The sequence below is a fragment of the Hypanus sabinus genome, chromosome 4 (genome assembly GCF_030144855.1).
Source record: "Hypanus sabinus isolate sHypSab1 chromosome 4, sHypSab1.hap1, whole genome shotgun sequence".
Taxonomy (NCBI): domain Eukaryota; kingdom Metazoa; phylum Chordata; class Chondrichthyes; order Myliobatiformes; family Dasyatidae; genus Hypanus; species Hypanus sabinus.
In genome coordinates this window covers 6111638-6137808 of record NC_082709.1, presented here as the reverse complement: position 1 = coordinate 6137808, position 26171 = coordinate 6111638, and the positions used below count along the sequence as shown (strand labels likewise).

The window sequence follows — 26171 nt, the reverse complement described above, 5'->3', positions numbered from 1 at the left end:
TCCTATCTTCCCAACCACTGAGATCAGGCTAACTGGTCTATAACTTCCTTTCTGTTGCCTTCCTCCTTTCTTAAAGAGTGAAATGACATTTGCAGTTTTCCAGTCCTCTGGCACCATGCCAGAGTCCAGTGATTTTTGAAAGATCATTGCTAATGCCTGTTGCCTCTAACGTTACCTCTTTCACAATCCCACGGAGCAGTTCAGCATGGTTCCTCAGGGAACAGTCAGCAGGGCTTTGTGAAGGGCAGATCATGCCTAACAAGCCTGATAGAGTTCTTTGAGGAGGTGACCAGGCATATAGATGAGGGTAGTGCAGTGGATGTGATCTACATGGATTTTAGTAAGGCATTTGACAAGGTTCCAAGGTTCAGAAAGTCAGAAGGCATGGGATCCAGGGAAGTTCGGCCAGGTGGATTCAGAATTGGCTTGCCTGCAGAAGGCAGAGGGTCATGGTGGAGGGAGTACATTCAGATTGGAGGGTTGTGACTAGTGGTGTCCCACAAGGATCAGTTCAGGGATCTCTACTTTTTGTGATTTTTATTAACGACCTGGATGTGGGGGTAGAAGGGTGGGTTGGCAAATTTGCAGACGACACAAAGGTTGGTGGTGTTGTAGATAGTGTAGAGGATTGTCGAAGATTGCAGAGACATTGATAGGATGCAGAAGTGAGCTGAGAAGTGGCAAATGGAGTTCAACCCGGTGAAGTGGGAGGTGGTACACTTTGGAAGGACAAACTCTAAGGTAGAGTACAAAGTAAATGGCAGGATACTTGGTAGTGTGGAGGAACAGAGAGATCTGGGGGTATATGTCCACAGATCCCTGAAAGTTGCCTCACAGATAGATAGGGTAGTTAAGAAAGCTTATGGGGTGTTAGCTTTCATAAGTCGAGGGATAGAGTTTAAGAGACACGATGTAATGATGCAGCCCTATAAAACTCTAGTTAGGCTACACTTGGAGTACTGTGTCCAGTTCTGGTCGCCTCACTATAGGAAGAATGTGGAAGCACTGGAAAGGGTACAGAGGAGATTTACCAGGATGCTGCCTGGTTTAGAGAGTATGGATTATGATCAGAGATTAAGGGAACTAGGGCTTTACTCTTTGGAGAGAAGGAGGATGAGAGGAGATATGATAGAGATGTACAAGATATTAAGAGGGATAGACAGAGTGGACAGCCAGCACCTCTTCCCCAGGGCACCACTGCTCAATACAAGAAGACATGGTTTTAAGGTAAGGAGAGGGAAGTTCAAGGGGGATATTAGAGGAAGGTTTTTCACTCAGAGAGTGATTGGTGCGTGGAATGTGGTGTCAGTGGTGGAGGCAGATACTCTAGTGAAATTTAAGAGACTACTAGACAGGTATATGGAGGAATTTAATGTGGGGGGTTATATGGGAGGCAGGGTTTGAGGGTCGGCACAACATTGTGGGCCGAAGGGCCTGTAATGTGTTGTACTATTCTATGTTCTGTGTTGAGGAGTTGAGGAAGAGCTTCTTCTCCCAGAGAGTTGTGGAGGTGTGGAATGCACTACCTCGGAAGACGGTGGAGGCCAATTCTCTGGATGCTTTCAAGAAGGAGCTGGATAGATATCTGATGGATAGGGGAATCAAGGGATATGGGGACAAGGCAGGGACTGGCTATTGATAGTGAATGATCAGCCATGATCTCAGAATGGCGGTGCAGACTTGAGGGGCCGAATGGTCTACTTCTGCACCTATTGTCTATTGTCTATTGTCTATTGTTTATCTGACCCAGATGACTTATGTGCTCTTAGGCTTTCAGCTTTATGAGCACATTCTCTCTTATAATAGTAACTGCATTGATTTCTCTTCCCTCGCACCCTTCAAAATCTGGGGTGTCTTTCACAGTGAAGACTGATACAAAATACTAATTTAGATCATCAGCCATCTTCTTATTCCCTGTTATTAGTTCTCTGGCTTTATTTTCTAGTGGTCTTATATTCACTCTCATCTTTCTTTTATTTTTTACATACTTGAAAAGGCTTTTACTATCCACTTTGATATTGTTTGCTAGCTTTCATAATTGTTATTTTTACTTGTAAGTACTCAAAATGAAACACTGATATTGAATGATCAATTTCTATTATCAGTCAATGATCAATTACACTTTTTCTATGAAATCAGTTTAAAAATTTAAAAAATTAAAAATGAAATAGCATTTAAAAATGCTACAGAAATAGTTTATGAGTTTTCTAAGAAGGACAAATTTTCTCCACAGGTAGTGGGTGGTATGACATGGTGTATTACAACGTGCAACTTTGATATTGATGTTGATTTGCTTTTTCAAGAAAATTCTACAATTGGTCAGAAAATGTAAGTTTAAAATATTTTTTAAAAATTGTTATGGCTTATTATAATTATACTGTACTCCTTTAAAAGCTCTGTGCCTGAGTTTCTTGGCGTAGATGCGAACAGGCCAAGTAATACCAACTAAATTAGCAAGTGTTGTGGATTCTTTTAGAGCAGGAGTTCCCGAAGTTTATTATGCAGTGGACCAATACCATTAAGCAAAGAGTTCGTGAACCACAGGTTGGGAACTACTGTTTTAGAAGAATATCAGAGTGAAGTGAAGGGAGGTAAATTTAGTCAAATTTTGTGAAAATGAGCAAAGTTAGTGAAGGTCACGATTGGGGACTAAAGGATGTGGGCTGATGTACGGCTGCAGGAGGTTGCACTATTGAACAATGAAAATGTATGTGAAAACCTAGAAGTGAATATTTTAGTTTAAGAACCATAACTAATTTTTAACTATCAATTTGAGCTACAAATCTTGTTTCTTTCTTGTAAAAATATTCTGTAGGATTCTTTCTTTCCCCCACCCCTAATCCCCAAACGTTTTGGTATTTTTGAAGTAATACAAATATGATTTTATGTATTAGTGTTTAATAGCACAATAAATATTTCAGCCCACTTGAAAGATACTACATTTTTACTCTAACACACATTTAGAGCCTTGACTGAGAAAATTGTGTCTGTGCTGCCAAACATGAAGTGCCCGCACCGTTTGGAACCACATCAAATTCAGGGTCTGGATTTCATACACATATTCCCTGTTGTACAAGTAAGTAATGTTACCAAAGAAATTTTGGTAATAAAACCTCTTTTCGATTTGTTTTCTATCTGTTAATGGATTTTTAATGAATATTTTACAATCCTCAATGAAAAAACTGCTTCTGGATTTGAAAATTGCATGCTAAAATGTTTAACATTAATTATATTCCATACGTGAGCAAAACTATTTGTGTATATATAATACCATCTTTATAAGTTGCAGTCTATCACAAGAATGCTGTTAAATAATATTTGGCATCAACCTCTGAGAGAGCAATAATCAGAAGTTTTGAGCAATGTTCTTAGAGGAAGAAAGATGGACAGAGTTAAGGAAGGAATGTTAGTGTACTAATTTTCAGATACAAGTTGGTGAGGTTAAAATTGGGAACAGATCAAAGGACTGGTGCTTGAATGGCTATAAGAATTTAGACAGCGATGACATTAGTGTGTTTTGAAAACAAGGGGGGAAAGGCTGAGTTTAGTATGTCAGGTTGCGTGGAGCAAAGGTTCCGAAGATCTCAGGTGTTTTAGAGATTAAAATAGAGGATCTGGCAGGTATATGTTGACTAGTCAAGTTTCGAGGTAAAAGTACATGAAGGTTCTGCAAGCAAATACTTTCAGGCATTCTAATGATCAAAACAAGAAGCTTGTACATTGAAAGTAAGGCCTTTGACAAGGTCCCGCATGGGAGGTTAGTTAGGTAGATTCAGTCGCTAGGTATACATGGAGAGGTAGTAAATTGGATTAGACATTGGCTCAATGGGAGAAGCCAGAGAGTGGTTGTGACTAGTGGTGTGCCACAGGGATCAGTGCTGGGTCCATTGTTATTTGTCATCTATATCAATGATCTGGATGATAATGTGGCAAATTGGATCAGCAAATTTGCTGATGATATGAAGATTGGAGGTGTAGTGGACAGTGAGGAAGGTTTTCAAAGCTTGTAGAGGGATTTGGACCAGTTGGAGGAATGGGCTGTAAAATGGCAGATGGAGTTTAATGCGGACAAGTGTGAGGTATTGCACTTCGGAAGGTCAAACCAAGGTAGAACATACAAGGTAAATGGTAGGACACTGAGGAGTGCAGTAGAACAGATGGATTTGGGAGTACAGGTACATAATTCCCTAATAGTGGCGTCACAAGTAGATAGGGTCGTAAAGAGAGCTTTATATAAGCTTTATATAAGTTGTATAAGACATTGGTGAGACCAAATTAGGAGTATTGTGTGCAGTTTTGGTCACCTAATTACAGGAAGGATATTAATAAGGTTGAAAGAGTGCAGAGAAGGCTTACAAGTATGTTGCCGGGACTTGAGAAACTGAGTTATAGAGAAGGGTTGAATAGGTTAAGACTATTCCCTGGAGCGTAGGGGAATGAGAGGTGATTTGATAGAGGTGTATAAAATTATGATGGGTATAGATAGAGTGAATGCAAGCAGGCTTTTTCCACTGAGGCTAGGGGAGAAATAACCAGAGGTCATGGGTTAAGGGTGAAGCGGGAAAAGTTTAAAGGGTTTAAAGGGAACATTGGGGGGGGGGGGGGTTTCACACAGAGAGTGGTGGGAATGTGAAATGAGCTACCAGATGAAGTGGTAAATGCAGACTCACTTTTGATATTTAAGAAAAACTTGGACAGGTAATGGATGAGAGGTGTATGGAGGGATATGGGCCAGGTGCAGGTCAGTGGGACTCGGCAGAAAAATGGTTCGGCACAGCCAAGAAGGGCCAAAAGGCTTGTTTCTGTGCTGTAGTGTTCTATCGTTCTATGGTTTTATGAATGATTTTCCACACGGGGAGTGGTTGAGTGCCAGTGGAGGTGATAGATGATGGTTGTCCATCATGTTTGACATTGATAGGAAACCTGTGCGGGAGAGCTTTTAAAGTGGAAAAACTTTGCTGTGGGGCAGTTCCACTTTGACCGCACTCCGGGTCCACTGATACAACCGAATGTCACAAACTGAGATCTTCCTTGGTTGCAGTGGATAACATGACATTTTCTGTGCCTTGTCATGCCCTTTGCTCTCCATGGAACATTCCAACACCGCCTTCGCACTGTCGATCTCATCTGCTCAAACCGCCGGAGCTAACTTCACCAAACCACCAGCTACCCTCACCTGGTCAGCCTACCTGTCGAAGCAGTGTACTGGGGTGTGCTTGCTGTTGCATGCAAACAGCTTCTTGGAGCTGAGAGTCCAGTGGAGACCAAAAGTGAATGAGCTGCCCTGGAATGGAAACAAATCCCTTCACCAGAGGTGCTACCCCTCCCTGGACGTCCTAAATATAATGGCAATATTAAGGAGGTATTTAAACAGGTACTTACGTATAACACAGATAGATACGGATCTAGTGCAAGCAAATAAGATTACCGTAGATAGGCAAAAACATTGTCATGGAGTGAAAAGGAAACTGCTGGCAGAAGTCAACAGGTTAAGATGCATCTGTGGAGGTAAAAGGTTGGACATCAAGACTGCACTGGCATGGACAAGAGTGGGTAAAGAGTGTTTTTGTGTTTGTAAAAAATCTGTGACTTGAGTTGGTCTAGTTTGCAAATTTGTAGGTCATTATTTTTCTTTACAATAGAAAATTAAGTGACAGCATAATTTGTCTTTTAATGTTGAATAGGTGGGTAATAGTTTGTGTAATCTTATAAATGAAAGACAGTTGTTTGTACTAGACAGATAATGAAAGCTATCAAGCTGTATTAAGCAGCCAGCAAAGGATCTGCTTTTGTGATTTTTTTTTAGTAGATAAAATTACTGGATTTTAGTACAATGTGTATTACTGGTTATATTGTCACTCCTCAAACACATTACAGTGTTGTCATCTTTATTGCATAAAAAATCTGATGTTTTCTTTGTCTCAGAATTTGAGTGTTCCTTTCATAAACTGGACATCATCTGCTATATGGGATAGTTTTTCTTTCATCGAGGAACTTTAAGATCTATTATCACCTTCTAAGTGAAAATCTAGTAAATCCAATATTATCCACACAATTTCTGTGGGCAAGGCAGAGGGAATTTTTTTAAAAATCGACATAACTTTTAATTTGTATAATATTAAGAACAAGGGCAAAGTAGAGATGTTATCACCAATTACTGAGTAACATTTTGTTATTATTTTTAAGTGGTTGGTAAAACGTGCTATTGAAACCAGAGAAGAGATGGGAGATTATATTCGGGCATTTTCAATATCTCAGTTTCAGAAGACACACAGTCTGCTTGAGGTGAGTGTTCTGTTTACTCTAAGTTTTTGAACAAAGTAGTAATGATATAGGTATTTCAATATACAGTATTATTTCCTAACCTAGTCCTGTACTTTGGAGGAAGTATCTACTAAAACTTTCTAAAAGTTAAACTTGTAAGTATCTCCACTCATCATCATCATTATGTGTCAGTCATGTCATATGATTTGGGAGATCACAGTCTTTGGCTGTGATTGTTCTTGGCAAATTTTATTGCAGTGGTTTGCCACTGCCTTCTGTGTGGTGTTTTACAAGATGAGTAATCCCAGCTATTATCAATACTCTTCTGAGATTGCCCGCCTGGCATCAGTAGCCACATAGCAAGTACTTGTGACATGCACCACCTGCTCATACGACCATCCACCACCTACTCCCATGGCTTTACGTGATTTGGGGTGGGGGGAGGTGCTAACCAGGTGCTACACTTTGCTCAAGGGTGACCTGCAGGCTAGTGGAGGGAAGAATTACAGTGGAATAAAGGGAATTACAGAGGCATGAGAGTTGAGTTGGCCAGAATTGATTGGAAAAGATGGAGATGATGGAGATGGATGATGATGGCTGGAATTTCTGGAAGCAATTCAGAAGACACAAGGTATAAACATCCCAAAGAGGAAGAAGTACTTTGAAGAAAAGATAACACAACCATGACTAACAAGAGAAGTCAAAGCTAACATAAAAGACAGAGAGGGCATATAACAGAACAAAGATTAGTGGGAAGTTAGAGGATTGGGAAGCCTTTAAAAACCAGCACTTGGCAATTAAAGTCATTAAGAAGGTAAAGGTGGAATAGGAAAGTAAGCTAGCCAATAATACTAAAGCGGATTCCAAAACTTAGATTCATGAAGTGTAAAAGAGGCGAGAGTAGATATCAGGCCACTGGAAAAACGATGCTGGAGAGGTAGTAATGTGGGACAAGGAAATGGCGGATGAACTGAATAATTATTTTGCATCAGTCCTCACTGAAAGACACTAGCAGTATGGTAGAAGTTCCAGGTGTCAGGGTGCATGAAGCGTGTGAAGTCACCATAACAAGAGAAGGTTCTTGGGGAAGCTGAAAGGTCTGAAGTTAGATAAGACACCTGGACTAGATGGTGTACACCCCAGAGCTCTGAAGAGATCATAAAGGCATTGGTAATGATATTTCAAGTATCACTGGATTCTGGAATGGTTCCAGAAGACCGGAAAATTGAAGATGTCATTCCACTCTTCAAGAAGGAAGAGAGGCAGAAGAAAGGAAACTATAGGCCTGCTAGTCTGACCTCCGTGGTTGGGAAGATGTTAGAGTTGATTATTAAGGATGAGTTGTCAGGGTACTTGGAGCCACGTGATAAATTAGGCTGTAGTCAGCATGATTTCCGCAGCATGGAAAATCTTCACTGACAAATCTGTTGGGATTCTTTGAAGAAATAACATGCAGGATAGACAAAGCATAATTGGTTGATGTTGTGTACATAGATTTCCAGAAGGTCTTTGACAAGTTGGTTGCTCAAGGGATTGTGGCAACATTAGGAATGATCTTTGAAGAATCACTAGATTCGGGAGTAGTTCCAAAAGACTGGAAATTGCAAATGTCACTTCACTCTTCAGGAAGGGAGAGAGAAGCAGAAGAAAGGAAACTATAGGCCAGTTAGTCTGACCCCAATAGTTGGGAAGTTGTTAGACTTGATTAATAAGGTCTTGGGGTACTTGGAGGCACATGCTAAAATAAGCCGTAGTCAGCATGGTTTCCTGAAGGGAAAATCTTCCGTGACAAATCTATTGGAATTCTTTTGAAGAATGACACCCCTTCGATTCCATCACAAATAAGAGTAAAGAGCAGATGCTGGAAATCCAGAGCGACACACACAAAATCCTGGAAGAGCTCAGCAGGCCAGGCAGCATCTATGGAAAAGAGTAAGCAGCTGACATTTTGGGCAGACCCTTCATCAGAACTGGAAAAAAAAGGTGAGAAGAAACAGTAAGAAGGTGGATGGAGGGCAGGAAGATATAATTGATAGGTGAAAGCAGGAGAGGCTGAGGGGTGAAGTAAAGAGCTGGGAAGTCCATTGGTGAAAGAGATAAAGGGCTGGAGAAGGGAGAATCTCATAGGAGAGGACAGAAGGCCATGGAGAGGGGAAAGGGGATGAACACCAGATGTATGTGTTGGGACCAATTCTTTTTATGCTTGTTATTTCAGAACAAAGGAGATGCCCTCTTTCAAGGAAAGGGGCTTCCCTTCCCCCATCATTTACATTGTCCTCAACCACATATCTTCCTTTTCACAAATGTCTGCCACCAGAGAAGTGTTAGGGTTTCTCTTGTCCTCACCTACCACCCCACCAGCCTCTGCGTCCAGCATGTAATTCTCCGCAACTTCCACCATCTCTAATGGGATTCCACCACCAAGCACATCATTCTCTCCCCCCCCCCCCACCCCACCACACACCACCCCACTTCCTGCTTTCCACAGGGATCGCTTCCTATGCGACTCCCTTGTCCATTCATCCCTCCCTTATGGAATTTATCCTTGCAAGTGGAACAAGGGCTACATCTGCCCTTGCAACTCCTCCCTCTCTACAATTCAGGGCCACAAACAGTCCTTCCAGGTGAGACAACATTTCACCTGTGAGAGTGTTGGGGTCGTATACTGTGTCCAGTGCTCCTAGTGTGACTTCCTGTATATCGGTGAGACCCGATGTAGATTGGGACACCTCTTCACTGAGCACCTACGCTCTGTCCACCAGAAGAAGCAGGTTCTCCCAGTAGCCACACATTTTAATTCCACTTCCCATTCCCATTCTGATATGTCTATCCATGGCCCCTTCTGCTGTCGCGATGAGGCCACATTCAGGTTGGAGGTACAACGTTTTGTATAGATGGGTAGCAAGATAGGTCGGTCTCCATCTGGGTAGCCTCCAACTTGATGGCATGAACATTGATTTCTCGAACTTCCAGTATTGACCCCCCATACCACCATTACCCATCCCTTTTTCCCTCTCTCACCTTATCTCCTTGCTGCCAATTGCCTCCCTCTGGAGCTCCTTTCCCCTCCCCCCCCTTTTTATCCCCTTGGCCTTTGTTCTCTTCTATCAGATTTCCCCTTCTCCAGCCCTGGATCTCTTTCACCAATCATCTTCCCAGCTCTTTACTACACCCCTACTCCTCCCGGTTTCACCTATCACCTTGTGTTTCTCCCTCCCTCCCTCCTTTTAACTCTACTCCTCATCTTTTTTTTCTCTCCAGTCCTGTAGAAGGGGTTGGGCCCAAAACGTCGACTGAGCTCTTTTCCATAGGGGCTGCTTGGCCTGCTGAGTTCCTCCAGTATTTTGTGTGTGTTGCTTGCATTCATTTGAAGAGGACTAGATTATAAAAGGAAGGATGTAATGTTGAAAATTTATAAAGCATTGGTGAGGCCTCACTTGGAGTATTATGAGCAGGTTTGAGCCTCTTATCTTAGAAAGGATGTACTGAAATTGAAGAGGGTTCAAAAGCGGTTCACAACATTGATTCCAGGATTGAAAGGCTTGTTATTTGAAGAGCGTCTGATGCCTCTGGGCCTGAATTGACTGGAATTCAGAAGAATGAGGGATAACCTCATTGAAAGCTATTGAATGGTAAAAGGCCTTGATAAAGTGGATGTGGAGAGGATGTTTCCTATGGTGAGAGAGCCTAATACCACAGGACACATCCTCAGAATAGAGGTGCATCCTTTTAGAATGGAGATGAGGAATTTCTTCAGCCAGAGAGTGGTGAATCTGTGGAATTATTTGCCATCTCAGCTGTGGAAACCAAGTCTTTATATTTAAGGCAGAGTGTGATAGGTTCTCAATTGGTCAGGATATGAACGGATGCGAGAAGGCAAGACTTTGGGGCTGCTAGGAAAATTGGATCAGCCATGATGAAATGGCAACATTTTAAAACCATAGCAAGCATACAATTCTGCAATATTTGACAGTTCTCTAGTTCCCTTCTGCTGTAGAGCATGATGTGGAGATACGTATTACTTTTTTTTACAGCCGTTTGTTGCAGGAGGTAATCTCCTGTTTTTATTATTTTTATTGCCTTGTACATGGGTGGCTATTTGCTCTCCTGCTATGTCGTTCTAATCGTGCCCTCTGACAGAATGTTCTCCCACTACTCTGTGAGCTTTCTTACTTTGTTTATTGCTCTAAAGCAGGATTGGTTAGATTCAAACAACACACGCAAAATGTGAGTGGAACACAGCAGGCCAGGCAGCATCTATAAGGAGAAGCACCGTCGACGATTCGGGCCGAGACCCTTCGTCAGGGCTAACCGAAAGGAAAGATAGTAAGAGATTTGAAAGTAGTGGGGGGAGGGGGAAATGCGAAATGATAGGAGAAGAGGGGTGGGATGAAGCTAAGAGCTGGAAAGGTGATTGGCAAAAGTGATACAGAGCTGGAGAAGGGAAAGGATCATGGGACGGGAGGCCTCGGGAGAAAGAAAAGGGTGGGGGGAAGCACCAGAGGGAGATGGAGAACAGGCAAACAACTAAATATGTCAGGGATGGGGTAAGAAGGGGAGGAGGGGCATTAACGGAAGTTAGAGAAGTCAATGTTCATGCTATCAGGTTGGAGGCTACCCAGCCGGTATATAAGGTGTTGTTCCTCCAACCTGAGTTTGGATTCATTTTGACAGTAGAGGAGGCCATGGGCAATGGATAGACATATCAGAATGGGAATAAATATATATATATTCTCCGTAACTTCCGCCACCTCCAACGGGATCCCACTACCAAGAACAACTTTCCCTCCCCCCCCCCCTTCTGCCTCCCTCACCACCATTCAGGGCCCAGACTGTCCTTCCAGGTGAGGCGACACTTCACCTGTGAGTCGGCTGGTGTGGTATACTGTGTCCGGTGCTCCCAGTGTGGCCTTTTATATATTGGTGAGACCCGACGCAGACTGGGAGACTGTTTCGCTGAACACCTACGCTCAGTCCGCCAGAGAATGCAGGATCTCCCAGTGGCCACACATTTTAATTCCACGACCCATTCCCATTCTGATATGTCTATCCATGGCCGCCTCTATTGTCAAAATGAATCCAAACTCAGGTTGGAAGAACAACACCTTATATACTGGCTGAGTAGCCTCCAACCTGATGGCATGAACATTGACTTCTCTAACTTCCACTAATGCCCCTCCTCCCCATCTTACCCCAATTTCTGATATATTTAGTTTTTTTCCCCCCCTCTTGTTTTTTCTCTGCCCATCACTCTGCCTGTTCTCCATCTCCCTCTGGTGATCCCCTCCCCCTTTCTTTCTCCCGAGGCCTCCCATCCCATGATCCTTTCCCTTCTCCAGCTCTGTATCACTTTTGCCAATCACCTTTCCAGCTCTTAGCTTCATCCCACCCCCTCCGGTCTTCTCCTATCATTTCGCATTTCCCCCTCCCCCCACTACTTTCAAATCTCTTACTATCTTTCCTTTCAGTTAGTCCTGATGAAGGATCTCGGCCCAAAACGTCGACAGTGCTTCTTCCTATAGATGCTGCCTGGCCTGCTGTGTTCCACCAGCATTTTGTCTGTTGTTTGAATTTCCAGCATCAAGTTGAATCTAATCAATAATCTGATGGATTAATCCATCAACTGAATTAAGTATCTGAAAATAGATGCTCAGAGAAATTAAATGCTACTGTTCAGTTAGCTTCTAGCTGCTTCTGTGAGAAATGCATGGTGAATTAAATAATTTATTAAACCATATGATACAATATTTTATTTTTGAATTAGGATGATGACTTCAAGCAAAGGAAAGATAAAGCTATGAAAACAGTTATAGAAGTATCTGTAAGTAGAGAATATAAAGATTTTTACTCATTTTATTTCAAGCACTGAGGAAGAAAAGTGTAATACCAGCACCATTATTGTTAACATTTTAATTAAAGTCTTCAATTTAATTTACAATTTGCCTTCATCCTAAGCACTTTTGATTTGAATCTCCTCTGTACCCTCCAATGCAATTAATACAGTGTGATGACCCAAGCTCTAACAGTAGCCCGCTGTGGCCTAACCAGTGTTTATTAGTTGTAGCATTATCTTCCATGCTTTTATTTTGTTTTTCCCCTGACTATTGTAGGCAATTATTCCATATGCCTTCTTCAGTCTTTAATCTATATATGTGATCACCTACTGGGATCTTGTATACCAGCTCCCTCCATGAATATTCCCTCAGCTATGCCATTCATTGTGTATATCCTACCCTGTTAGTCCTCCCAAAATACATCATCTTACACTTGTCTCGATTGCATTTCATCTCTCATTGTTCTACCCGTCTTCCCAAGTGATCAATGTTGGCTTGTAGCATACAACTCCCCGCTCTCTATGGTGCTACTGATTTTTCAACTCATATGCAAGCTTGCAATGTACCACAGGTTGCAAGCTTCCAACCACAAAGAGATCTTTCTATCCTTACTCTTTGCATTCCCCTTTACCAGGTCATATGACAATCCAGTTACCCTGTGTTCTTACTTCTGCAGATTAATTTTCCTTGTTTTAAAGATCATTTTGGATTACCGTAGATTCCAGACTACAGAGTGCACCTGATTAAAAGCCGCACGCTCTAATTTTAGAAAGAAAATCAATTTTGTACTTGTACAAGCTGCACCGGATTTTAAGCCGCAGGTGTCCCACATTGTAATATGAGATATTTACACAGAAAGATATTACACGTGAGGATTTTTTAACTTTTAATTAAATCCGTATGGTAACATAAACAAATATATATTGCAAATGCTTTTTTTCGAACAGTGCCTGTAACACAGCTACTTTTAAATATACATACGTATCGGTACACAAATTACGTTGCGTATATTTTTTTACTGAACAGTGCACGAACAACATTCCAATATCTCCTAACGACTGGTAAAAAAAATATATATACTGCAGCCTACCAGGAAAAGTTATTGATCGCCTTCTTCATCTTCCTCCTGCGCACTAAAACCATCAAAGTCCTTCAGTGTCGGAATTGAATAAAACCTCAGGATCTCGTCACTCACTTCAGTCTCTTCGTTGTCGCTCTCACTTGAGCGCACGCGGTCCTCTTCATCACGCAGCAGTCCAGCCTTTCGAAACCCGCTGGTGATGGTGGAAGTTGTGACACCGCTCCACACATTTAGGATCCACTGGCAGACTTGAGTTAAAGATGCTCTTCGCATGCGTCCTGTTTTGGTAAAGGATTTCTCGCCACTCGTCATCCAAGCCTCCCACTCAACGCGCAGCGCCACTTTAAATGCCCGGTTCACGCTGATGTCCAGTGGCTGCAAATACTTTGTGGTGCCCCCAGGAATCACAGCTGGAATTGAGTTTGTACTCTTGATGGCAGCTTTCACTGAACTTTCATTGTCAGCCGCTTAAAAAATCACCATCAGTGGAAGCTTTAGTCCGGATGCTGTGCAGCTCAGAACACAAGTAAAATGCGTTCTCTCATGGCCACTTGTTTTCAGTGTGATGGATGAGTCACCTTTTTTATTAACAGTCCGAGTGAGAGGCAGGTCAAAGGTACTTCATCCATATTTATGATATCATCTGGCCCGATGGAATTCTCCGCTATCTTTGTTTGAGTGAATGTGCGGAAGTTAGCAAGTTTTTCCTCGTGGTCGGGAGGGAGTTGCTGACACAGAGTCGTGCGTAACCTGACGGACAGGCCTTTTCGTCTCATAAATCTAAAACACCACGATGGCCCACCTCTAAAATCTTCTATTTTCATTTTGGTGGCGATTGTTTTAGCCTTCAGTCTGATCTGTACGGTGGAAACACCGCGGCTGCCTGCTCTCTGTGTGTTAACCCAGTCTTCAAGAAAGTTTTCAAGTTCGGGCCATCTGCTATGATTACCTCTGAAAGCTTTTGTCGTCTTTTTGCATTGACTCAGTTCTTCACGCTGGCGTCTCCACCGTCTCAACATCGATTAATTTATGCCAAGATTATGTGCAGCAGCTCGATTTCCTTCTTCAACCGCCAGATTGATCGCCTTTAACTTAAAAGCTGCATCATATGCTTTTCTTCGAGTGTTTTCCATGTTGATGAGGGTGAGTACAAATGACTGATTTACAATAATTTAATTGTGAAAGTGCGCTTGATTTATCGTACAATTTCATTGGACCTCTGTGAACTACTCATCAATTTTATTGGTCTACTGTTAATGTTTTTGGCGGCATGAAAAAAAAACATGCATTAGCCGCACCGTAGTATAGGCCGCAGTGTTCAAAGCGTGGGAAAAAAGTAGCGGCTTATAGTCAGGAATTTACGGTAATCATTTTATCTTACTTGGAGGTATTGAATGAGTTTTATGTATCCAACTGTTCTCGTGCTCACGCTGAAGGTATAATAGCCATTATTTGCCAAGTTTGCTGAGGGAATTGTTTTGAAACCTAAGTCGGTTGCTTCTGCTTGCCTCAATGCAAGCCTGTCTTTCAGGGTAAATAGGTGGTATATAGAATGGAACTTTATTGTCATTGATCAACACAACGAGATTGCGGTCTTACTCCAGTCCATTCAAAACAGATATTCACAGTGCATGTGGTACGGACTGGAGAGATGTAAGACGCTGTGGCGGTAAGCACTGCCATCTAGGATAATTAGGAAACTCTCACCCTAGTATCAAGCTTGGCGCAGCAGCATCATGTATGTTTAAATTTGCAGGGATTGAAGGGCATATGGCTGTCCAGCAGCCTTTGGCTTTAACTTTGAGCATAAACTAATTTATAAATGTTCTTTAAACCTATTGGTCTGTACTCAAGTTGTAAGTGTGGTGCCACCTATTGGTTAGTAAGTGCCATGCACTTGATTCTAATAATAGGGCCTGCAGGTACTCAAGTAAAGAGTAGACAATAAGCTGAAGGATGATAAATATGATTGGGGGAGAGGCAGTTTTGGGAAAACAGAACTATTTGTTCTTAGCTGTGAAGATATGACCTAGGAGCCCCTGAGTCTGCCCTGCCATTTAGTATGATCAGGGATGATCTGCCCCATGCCTCATCTCTTTTTCTCTGCCGGTTCCCATAGTGTTCAATTCCTTGTTCTTTCAAAAATAGAAGTATGTCTTTAAGTCTTCCCCCCCACCATAGCCTAGCTTCCACAATTCTCAGATAAAGAATTCCCAAAATTTACCACTCTCTATGAAGTTCTGATGTACCTCAGTTTTAAATGACCATCTGCTATTCTTGAAAGTACAGTCCTGTGCCCAAAGCCTTAGGTATATATATATATATATAGCTAGAGTGCTTTAGACTGAATTTCTCACCATGGAGCAGAGAATGAGTTTGTAAATGTGGTGGGAGCAAAGGATGTTGGGAATGGTGAGGGTGGAGAGCCACAGGAGGTGGCAGAGAAGGAACACTGGGGGCGGGGGCGGGAGACATAAATGCAGACACCTAGCCCTGAGACTTCAGGCAAGGTCATTTGATTCCAAACAATGTTCTGGTTCTTCCTGTTCACTCCCCTCTTTCTTCCCCTTTTCCCAACCATGATTCCCCTTGCCCTGCCCTCTGCCCACCCTCAGTCCACCATAGAGACCCATATCAGAATCAGGTTCAGCATCATTAACATGTGTCATGATTTTATTTCTTGTGACAGCAGTACAATGCAATACATAAAATTACCTCAGTACTGTGCAAAAGACTGTTCTTGTCCCAGCAACTGGCATTGGTGTTGCTGTTTACTGCCCTACTGGTAAGACTGACCAAAGCCCTAATCACCGGGATTAATAACCCTAATAACCCTAATAGCCCTAATAACCTCTCTACCTCATTTTAAGATGCTCCTCAAATTTTGCCCCTCTGATAAAGCTTTAGGTTATTGGTCCTAATCCCAGTGTCAAACCTTGATAAAGCTTCTGTGAAGCAACCTACATCTTTTCACAATTACAGAGATAGTACAATATAAATGTATTCTGCTTAGTGTTGGTCACATGTTCATCATTTCTTGAATTCTTTGGTTTTCAAAGGATGTTTATAAACCACAACGCAAGTATAAACGTTTAGCTGGAGCTTGCGAATTGGTTGATGAAGAATCGAGAGTCCATTCTACCCTTCTAGAGTTTGGCCGGTATGCTTTGCAATATTGAATTTTAATTTTAAATAGTAGGCCTTTTTAAGACTACTTCAGTTAGGATAGTCTCTGCCTACAGGGTAGTTGAATTCTAGGCTAACCTTGTGCCTTTGGTAATTTTTTGCCTTCAGAATGCAGTTTGTCTAAGATCTTTTATATTCTGAAAGATGTTGTTAAACCTTATGATGTACATAGGCGTATATTTTTGAATAAGCTTTACCAGTCATCTTTTTGGAGTCAGTTATTATATACATTGCATTTTCAACCCTTAAGAATTCAATGTATTTTCAACTTCTCAGGAAGTTATTCTTGGTTGCAGTGTAGGATGGAGGCCGACTCATGGGAGCATTAATTATCTTCAATAGTTTCCTCTGTTACTAGATAAATGTTGCAAAGTTATATCATTATCTCACTTTGGGATAGGTTGCTTTAGTAAAACGATGTTTAGTCCAATCTTAAGTATATGTAATTTTAAAGACGATAAAATTTAGTATCTGTTTCCATAGTTAAAAATCGTCAGTGGTTTTTGCTTCAGTGTAAAATTTTTGATAGTGAGTTTTCACAATGTCAATTCCAAACAGTGCTATAAGTTATCATAACCAATAAATAACTGCTTTATTAGTTGCATTCATTTTGATATGGTAATGAAAATGAATGCAACTAATAGTTGCTTCTGGATCCCTCAGGCAGGGGTTCCTAACCTCGTGTCCATGGACCCCTCATTAACAGTAGGAGTCCGTGGCATAATAATGGTTGGGAATGTTGCCCTATTCAGAGCAGATTAATCCAGAAACAAGTAGGTGTGCTCTTTAGTAATGGTTGATGCACAAAAACATAAACTTAACTAGGAAGGCTCTGTAGTTGTTGATGCCAGAAGTTGACTGGCACTAATAAATAGCTAATTATGCACATTTCTTCAAGAAACTAATTTTCATCATCATTATGTGCGATGTCATATGACACAGGTGATCATGGTCCCATGACCAAGATTGTTCTTGTCAAATTTTTCTACAGAAGTGGTTTGCCATCACCTTCTTCTGGACAGTGTCTTTACAAGATGGGTGACCCCACCAGCCATTGTCTGCCTGGCAGCAGTGGTTGCATAACTGGGACTTGTGATATGCACCAGCTGCTCATACGACCGTCCACCACCTGCTCCCATGGCTTCACGTGACCCTGATCAGGGGGTTGGGGGTTGGTCAAGCAGGTGCTGCAACTTGCCCAAGGGTAACCTGCAGGCTAGCAGAGGGAGGAAAGCCTTGCGCCTCCTTTGGTAGGGATGCATCTCTACCAATTAATTTTCACTCATGTGAATGGATGAAATTAAAACACAAATTATGCTTGGCTTTCTTCTCAGGAAGAATGATTCTAGCAACAATCTGCAAACACAGTGCTAAATATTTTAACCAAATGGTTGACTTTCATTTTTTAAGAGATGGTTGTAGATAAACAAGTTCTTGCAGTATTGGAACTTGCTATAGAAAAAGTTTACAGCACCAAGTCATTTCATACTTGCATCATGGACAGATAAAATTTTGACCATTAACTATTCAAGTCCATGATACAACATTGGCTTTATTATATGAATGCTCATTTTCCTAAATAATCTCCTTCACAGAATTATTCTGAGCACCTCAAGAGTTGACACATTTAATGTGGTGCAAAATCCCAGAGAGAACTAAATAACAGTAACCATTTTTGTGTTTATTTCTGATTGTGCTTCATTAGTACCCTTTAAAGAGATCTAAATGCTGAGTGGCATAGTGGAGATGGTGTACATCCCCACCAAAGGAGGTGTAAGATGCTCCTTTCTCCAGCAGCCTGCAGGTCACCCTTGGACAAGGTGTAGCACCTACTTGGTCCCCACCTCCAATCAGGGTCACTTGAAGGCATAGGAGTAGGAAATGGATTGTTGTATGAGCAGCTGGGGCATATCAGAAGTCCTGGTTATGTGGCCACTGACGCCCAGCTTATAAAGACACGGCCCAGAAGAAGGCAATGGTAAGCCACTTATGTAAGGAAAAATTAGCCCCGAATAATCATGGGCAATATGACACGGCACACGATGATGATATGTGGCCTTTGCACGGCGTAACTGGCAGACAATGATGATATCCTACAGGCGATTGTTAAACAACCTTTCCCGATTATTGATATTGCTGTTTTCCCCAGACCCAACCTCACCACCAAAATCCTATGGGTTAATTGTTGTAGTAACCTCAATGAACCTGCCATGCACTGTACAAGTACATTTAACATAAACCACAGTGGATCACCACTTCCATCTTTTGGGCTCTCAAAGAAGTAGTGAATAGTAAATAAGCTAAATATTTTTTTACCAAGAGGATTTTGTCCCTGAAGTCTGATTTTTAATAATTTCTTCAACGTCAGAATGATTAGCTACAGGGAAGAAATGCAACTTAAAAACTGCATGCGAACTTGAGTATAAACTAATATTTGAAATTGACTAACATCAATATTTCTTAACAAGATTTAGAATAAGTGTTGTTGTTCTTTATAGTGTAATTTATTATCAGCAAATACCTAGATATTTTCTTTCCTTGCCACTGCCTTTCTCTTACTTTTATTTCAATATTACTGATTTTAATGGCTACCAGATTTTTCAATTACTTACAATTTATTCTTCCTGTTTTATGTTAAAACTTTATTTTCTCACTCCTTTTTGTTATTTTCTGACATTTTTCATTTTCATTAGCTTTCCTGATTCCCTCATGTAAGTATTTAGTACAAAATTTCATTTTGAAGCAATCTTTATCACATTTAAAAAGCTAGTGCATTTTTAACCTTCATTGTTGCTCAAATTTAATATAGTTGGTTTCTTAATTATTAGTAAATTTGCAGCAAATTAAATTTGCATTGTAAATTTAACTCGTATATATCTCAAGATAATATGAATATACTCAGTTACTAGCTAGATGAGATTTTGGGAATTGTGGTTCTGATTTTGGCCCAAATGAGTAAGGATGTGATTACAAAAGGTGCAGGTGAATAATAGGGGAGGAAGTATAAAGCTAATGGAGGGTTATTAATAAATATAAACTTAAGAAATAGAAGAACGTATGGGCCATTCAACCCTTTGGATTTTGTTCCATCATTTGCTTAGATCAGGGGTTCCCAGCCTGGGGTCCATGGACCCCTTGGTTAATGCTTGATCTATGGCATAAAAATGGTTGGGAACCCCTGCGTTAGATCATGGTTGACTTTTTATCTCATCAAACTTGCATTCATCCCAATTTCCCTCGCTGTGAAAAGGTCTTGAATGCACTCAATGGTTTGTCACCCACTGTCCCCCAACCCCATCTACAGTTGATAATATTTAAACAATTAGCAATTGATTAGCCCTGAGTTTTGGAAGTTTATCCTGCTTATTACAGCTGGCTTGGGCTGTTTCAAATAATTTGTGTGGTTGGGTGCAGAATGTGGTGACAGCTAATTTGTCACATTAATGTAATCTATGTTTGTTATGTAGAGCTAGTGTGGAGGATGTTTCTGATCAGTTGAATGTACTGTATTAATTGTTTTCTTCACCTACTTTCCCCCAAACTCATTGTTTCTGCAGGAAGTATGGTTTCAGCAAGCAATCTAAAGCTGAAAAGGTAAGAATTAATATAAAGTAATTTATTCATGAGAGTTCATTTTTATCTTTGTAATCTTTTCCATTTTTTGCTCCTCAGTGTAAATGGTCAATTGATTAAAGCTTTGAATCCTTGAATCTATAAAATTATTAAGTACTGTTTTCAGTTTATGCTGGTTATAGAAATTTGCATATAGGATTTTAAAAATATTAGTTTGTGATTCCTCTTTGAAAAGTAGATATGTTTCTTATTGTTTAGTGCTTTCCTCGATGTGAGGTGTTTATTTGTTGAAACCTGTCACGTGTTAGCTCCTCATGGTCTGACTGAAAGGCTAGATGTTAGTGCTTCTCAGTTACTACAGTCATTTTGGGCTGGTGTATGGTGATTTGCATAATATTTTGTAACTTTTAACATGACATTACAGACTGAAGACAAAAAAGGTACTTTGCCAACAGGGCTGGCAGTTGGAATGACTGAACCGTCTGAAGATGATCTGGAAGCTGTTGAAGAGGTAGACAACAATGTATTCAAATATTGTGATGGGAAAAGCAGCAATATATGCCTTTTTCTGCCTTTTAATATGCTATACCTTTACAGCTTGTTTGCTGTCAGTTCAAAGCATGGGCCATGTCTTTCTAATTTGCATATATTTCAGGTTACTAGTTCTAACAGATTCTTAGACAGTACATAGTTTAGCCAAGGTTCTTGTAAGAACAATTCTCATGAGAAAATAGTATTTGGGTGAATTTATTTCTTTTTTAACTACATGTGTAATTAAAGTTGATGACTCCTTCCATTACCTTGCTGATGATTGAGAGTAGGCTGATAGGTGATAATTGGCTGGTTTGGACTTATCCTATTTCTTGTGTGCAGGACATACCTGGGCAATTTTCCACATTGCCAGTTCGATGCCGATGTAGCTGTACTGCAACAGCTCGGCTAGAGGCGCGGCAAGTTCTAGAGCACAAGTTGTGTGTGGTGTGTCATTGATTCCATTGTGTTTCTTGGTATTTACTGTAAATGCCTGAAAGGAAATAAATCTTAGGGTTGTATAGTGACATATATGTACTTAGATAATAAACTTAATCTGAACTTTATATCCTTTGATGCACATTATGCAAATACTACTTGGGCAGGCTAATTTGCAATCTGTCACATAACAAATTAAAACTAGGTTTGCAACAGCACAGCAACCACCAAGGTCAAGGTTGTTCCTGTTGCATTGATACTGTAACCAAAGTAAATTATGACTTTCTTTAAATGTAACACTTGCTTTAGCTGCAATTGTAGTTTTTTTTTGCGAAACTAAGAAATGAAATAATGGCCTGAATAGAGAGGTGGGAAAGTGGTGTTTGCATTCCAGTTTATAAGGGTGTAGCGATGTTGCAAACCTGGCCAGATTTTTGCACATCAACATGTATAAAATTTTAAGATCATTTTATGCTGAGTAGTTGTGTACGTTGTCAGAATGAGCAGGTTGAATTGTACTTAACTGATAGGTTAAGATATTGAGATAATTCATAAATGTTTTAAGTTCCCTGTGTTAGACTATATTTATGTTTGCTCTACAATGTTAAATGTTTACTCATATTAATATTTCCACTTCTGCTATTGCAGCTTCGCATTAAAACATTGATGACAGGAATGGCAGCAATGGCAACAGAAGAGGTATAATTTCAAACGCATTATTGTTAAGCATTTGTGATTCTATTCTCAAGGCTTTGACTTGCGTAAATTACTCTTAGTTTAGATGCTTGTAGGAGTTTAGTATCTCAATTTCCAAGCATTGGAACTGTTCTTTGGGTTATTAGCCCAGTATTACAACCATTAAACCTATAACTTGTTTAAGGTGTCTACCACAGATGCAAATTATTTATCAAAAATCTATTTATTTTTCTCCTCCTCAGCATTAAATTCCATTCTCTCTTATGGACTTAATCTTTACTTAAATACATTTGTCCTCCACGAGGACTGCTCCTTTGTCGTACGGTTTGGAAGTTTGCGTGTTTCAATGACCCGGAGAGCTATGCTGGCTGGAGTCAGGGCTTTATGCTTTGACTTTTGGAAGGGTCACCCATGCCAAACAGTCCAGAGAGTAGAGGCCAGACTAAAAGTGGTCCATTGGTCCTCCAGCTTCAGGGTTGGAAACAGCAATGAAAAAACCTTCTATATCTGTGTGCGATGGTATTTCTGAGTCTTCACCTGGACTTACATGACCGACAGTAGTGAAAACCAAGAGGAAGCTACTGACATGATAAAATAAACCCCGCACACCACCAAGACCAAGCAGTCTATTGGACCCTGAAGACTGGAGGAAACGCATGAGACCAAAGACAACTTGACACCATACCGTAGAGGCAAAAAACGAGGACCCTGAACCACACTTGGGGCACAATATAGAATATGGCCAAGGACAGACAGATCTTCATTGGAGGATCTTCATTGCTGTCCTAAATGCCAGCGGAGTAATGGGCATTGCTTATATTAAAAAAAAACATTTATACTATGTACATCAACAATTCCGAGTGGGAGCAAGTCCTATGTTTTTGCTTCAGATTCAAGCATCTTCTGCCTCTTGTTCCTCTTTATTGCTTGCAGTTTCCTTGTTCCCTTGCAACCCTATCTGCTGGTTTCCTCCTGCAGTCCAAAGACATACTGGGTCATTGTAAATTGTCCCTTGATTAGATTAGGGTTGCTGGGATGGTTGAATTTTTTACTTTGTTACAGTTCATCTGGCACCAACCATTTTTCTTACACCTTTGAAATTCCAAGCAGTATTTGTCAATGTTCAGAGTGCTTTATAAGTACATGTTATTGCTCAGTTCTTTGTAATTGCATTTATACATTATAGCATTATATTATTGATTTCCATTCTGAAGTATTTGTCTGATATTCCTGGATTTAATTGTCTTTTATATCAAATTAGGTTTCTTCAGATTATTGCTGCCATAGCATTAACGTGGTAGGAATTGTGTTGCTGCATGCAGCTCTCAAGGATAAATTTGATCCATGTTGTTTATACTATACCTAACCTTTTCTCTCTTCCCAGCACTTCAAAAGTAGTAGTTGACTGTGAAGCTATGCTGTTAATAATGAGTGTTAAATGTGAGAATCTGCCAGCCCATAATATTTGACAGCATGGCTAAGCACCTGCTTTATCCCTCAAGATATTTTTCCTTTCGAATGATATGATTCTTTTAAAGTTAGAAATAGCTTGCACTTCTGTTCATCTTGACAATGCACTGTTAATTATAAAGTTTACTTGCATGATTAAATGCAGCCAAGTGAAATCATTTTGAGATTTTTAATCTTTAATGATCGCAAAGCATCAACTGATGGTGATGCCAAACACAAAGAAAACTATGTAATTCTAAATTTTGAACTTATTGAAATATTTCCTAGCAACAAAATATTAAGCCTATGCTTTGCCTAACATTTCATATTTTTGATCTAGGGAAAGCTGACTGCAAGTTCAGTGGGTCATATAGTAGGTTTACAATCAGAGGAAATTAAGCAGATTGCATCAGAATATGCTGAGAAGGTAAGGTTCTTTATCACATCAGTTTATCTTTATTTCCAATACATTTCTCATAAAATGAGGTTGTGTTCTCGTTTAGATCACCTGGACAGAACTTCGTACTACAAATATCAGAATTGTTGAATAGCTTGGTCATTACTTTGATTGCTATATTCTGTGAGTTCTTTAATGTTGGATTCTCATTGATTTTCAGTGAGGGTTACAGAACTGTGGGGAAGGATGGTGTGGAGAGCATTTTGTCTTTAAATTCTGGTTTGCTTGACCCTTTATACCTTCAGTACCCCATTTCAACTTTCCATGATCTCTAGGTCCTTTTTGTCTCCAGGTTTCTCAATCTCTCTGGTCCTCAGGATGATGTATATTCACCCTCTTTCAGTGGCAATGTATCCACAAGTTCATTTGGTTATTTTGGCTTAACTCAGTCTTGATTGTTGTATTCCTTATTTATATTCCTGGATTCACGAGTACACTTTCTGCATCTCTTGTGTCCTATTAGAGTTACGTAAGTGTTCTATGGGAGATCTTCTTGCTCTTCTAATTTCTAGTAAATATAAGCAGAGTTGATCCAATCACTTGTGAATCTGTATCCAGTGCTTCCATTGTGTCTTCCTGTGTATCGCTGAGACCCGACAGAGACAGCTTCGAGCAACTGCCAGAAAAAGCGGGATCTCCTGGAGGCCACCTATTTCAATTTTGCTTCCCATTCTGTCATGTCAGTCCATGGCCTCCTCTACTGTTATGATTAGGCCACACTCAGGTTGGAGGAGCAACACAACAACACCTTGTATTCCGCATGAGTAGCCTGCAATGTGATGGCATGAGCATCGATTTCCCAAACTTCTGGTAATTGCCCCTGTTCTTCACCTTTACCCATTTCCCTCTCACATTATCTCCTTATCTGCCCATCACCTCCCTCTGCTGCACCTCCCCTTCCCTTTCTTCCATGGCCTTTGTCTTCTATCAAATTCCCCCATTTCCAGCCCTTTATCTCTGTAACCAATCGACTTCCCAGCTCTTCACTTCACCCCTCCAAATCTCCTGCTTTTGCTTGCTGCCTTGTACTGCTTTCATCCCTCCCCCACCTTCTAATTCTGATCTCGTATCTCTTCTTAGCCTGTAGCCAAATCACCCTGTTTCTACCCTCAGTGCCATGTGGCACAGGCAGCAATCCAAAAAATTACTACCTGCTTCTCAGCTTTCTACCTAGCTCTCCAAAAATCTCTTTTCCAGACCTCATTGTTTTTACTTTTTTTTCCAAATCTTTTTATCATTATTATTATTATTATTATTATTATTATTATTATTATTATTATTATTATCCAAAATTAACAAGAGTACATTGAAGCAGGTAACATTTACAATGGCTCTGGGGTTGAACACCTAATGGATTTTGTTTTCTCACTTTGCTTTGCTTTAGTAGGAGTTTTTTTGTCACCAAATTTTTCAATCTTTAAAACAATGTTTTTTTTTCCCTTTGCTTTTCCTTCCTATGTCATTGGTACCAATATGTACCAAAACATCTGGCTACTCTTCCTCCCTCCCCAAAATGTTGTGGACATGATCCAAGAAGTTCCTGACCCTGGCACCTTGGAAGCAGCATACCATTCGTCTGTCCTGTTCACATCCACAGAATCTCCTGACTATTGAGTCCCTATCACTACCGCTCCCCTCTTCTCCCTCTTTCCCTTCTGCATCATGGACCTATGCTCAGTGCCAGTAACCTGCTCTCTATTGCTTTCCCGTGGAAGGCCATGACCCAAGCAAATATCCAAAGTGGTATACTTATTGTTGAGGGGATTGGCCACAGGGGTGCTCTGCGCTAACTACCTATTCACGTTTCTATTTCTTCTGACAGTCACCCATGGCTACTCGTCCCCTGCAGCTTAGGGGTGACTACTTCCCTGTAACTCTAATCAGTGATCTCCTTACTCTCCCGTACAAGTCAAAGGTCATCCAGCTGCTGCTCCAGATCCTAACACAGTCTTCAATGAGTTGTAGCTGGATGAATTTCACACAGATGTAGTTCCCTGGGAGACGTTGGGTTTCCCAGGGCTTTGACATCCGACATGAAGAACACACAACAGCTATTTACTGCATTTGGTACAGTAAGAGAAAAATAAAGAAACCTTAATGGAAGCTTACCAGGAGCCAACACCTCTTTCGAACCAAAGCCTGACACTCCTACTCTCACCACTTGCCTACTCCCAATAATGCTGCACCGCTTATCCCTTCTGTACTTTTAAACAAGTGTTGCCGACCTGCGAGAAGCATTGTCGCTGTCGCCTGCTCCTGCCACTGATTGCGCCATCGGAATGATGAAGAGTCTTGCCCTGAATCATCGACTGTTTACTCTTTTTCATAGATGCTGCCTGGCCTGCTGAGTTCCTCCAGCATTTTGTGTGTGTTGCTTTGATTTCCAGCCTCTGCAGATTTTTTTCTTATTTGTCCATCACCTGCCATATCAGTGATGTTGTCCCTGGACATTGTAGTGAACAACTATGTTCAAAGAGCACACACACAATGCTGGAGGAACTCAGCAGGTCAGGCAACATCTAGGAGAAGAGTACCATCGACGTTTTGGGTTGAAACCCTTCAGCAGGACGGGAGTAAAAAGCTAGGGAGTAGATGGAAATGGTGAGAGGAAGGGAGAGAGAACCACCAGGTGATAGGTGAAACCCGGAGGGGGAGGGATGAA

At 40.9% G+C, this 26171-nt stretch overlaps 1 protein-coding gene across 2 annotated transcripts in view; it reads left to right on the top strand.

The window, feature by feature from the left end:
• Positions 1 to 26171, top strand: part of ccdc93 (coiled-coil domain containing 93) — a 79022-nt gene that overhangs the window by 15536 nt on the left and 37315 nt on the right. Inside the window, exons 3-12 of one of the 2 annotated variants that reach the window (XM_059966310.1) lie at positions 2234 to 2328; positions 2965 to 3076; positions 6187 to 6285; positions 12029 to 12085; positions 16239 to 16339; positions 19923 to 19959; positions 20363 to 20449; positions 21556 to 21606; positions 22865 to 22900; positions 23393 to 23479. In XM_059966310.1, coding sequence (XP_059822293.1) covers positions 2234 to 2328; positions 2965 to 3076; positions 6187 to 6285; positions 12029 to 12085; positions 16239 to 16339; positions 19923 to 19959; positions 20363 to 20449; positions 21556 to 21606; positions 22865 to 22900; positions 23393 to 23479 — 762 coding nt within the window. The remainder of the gene's footprint in view (positions 1 to 2233; positions 2329 to 2964; positions 3077 to 6186; positions 6286 to 12028; positions 12086 to 16238; positions 16340 to 19922; positions 19960 to 20362; positions 20450 to 21555; positions 21607 to 22864; positions 22901 to 23392; positions 23480 to 26171) is intronic. The other variant, XM_059966311.1, reaches the window with a different exon arrangement.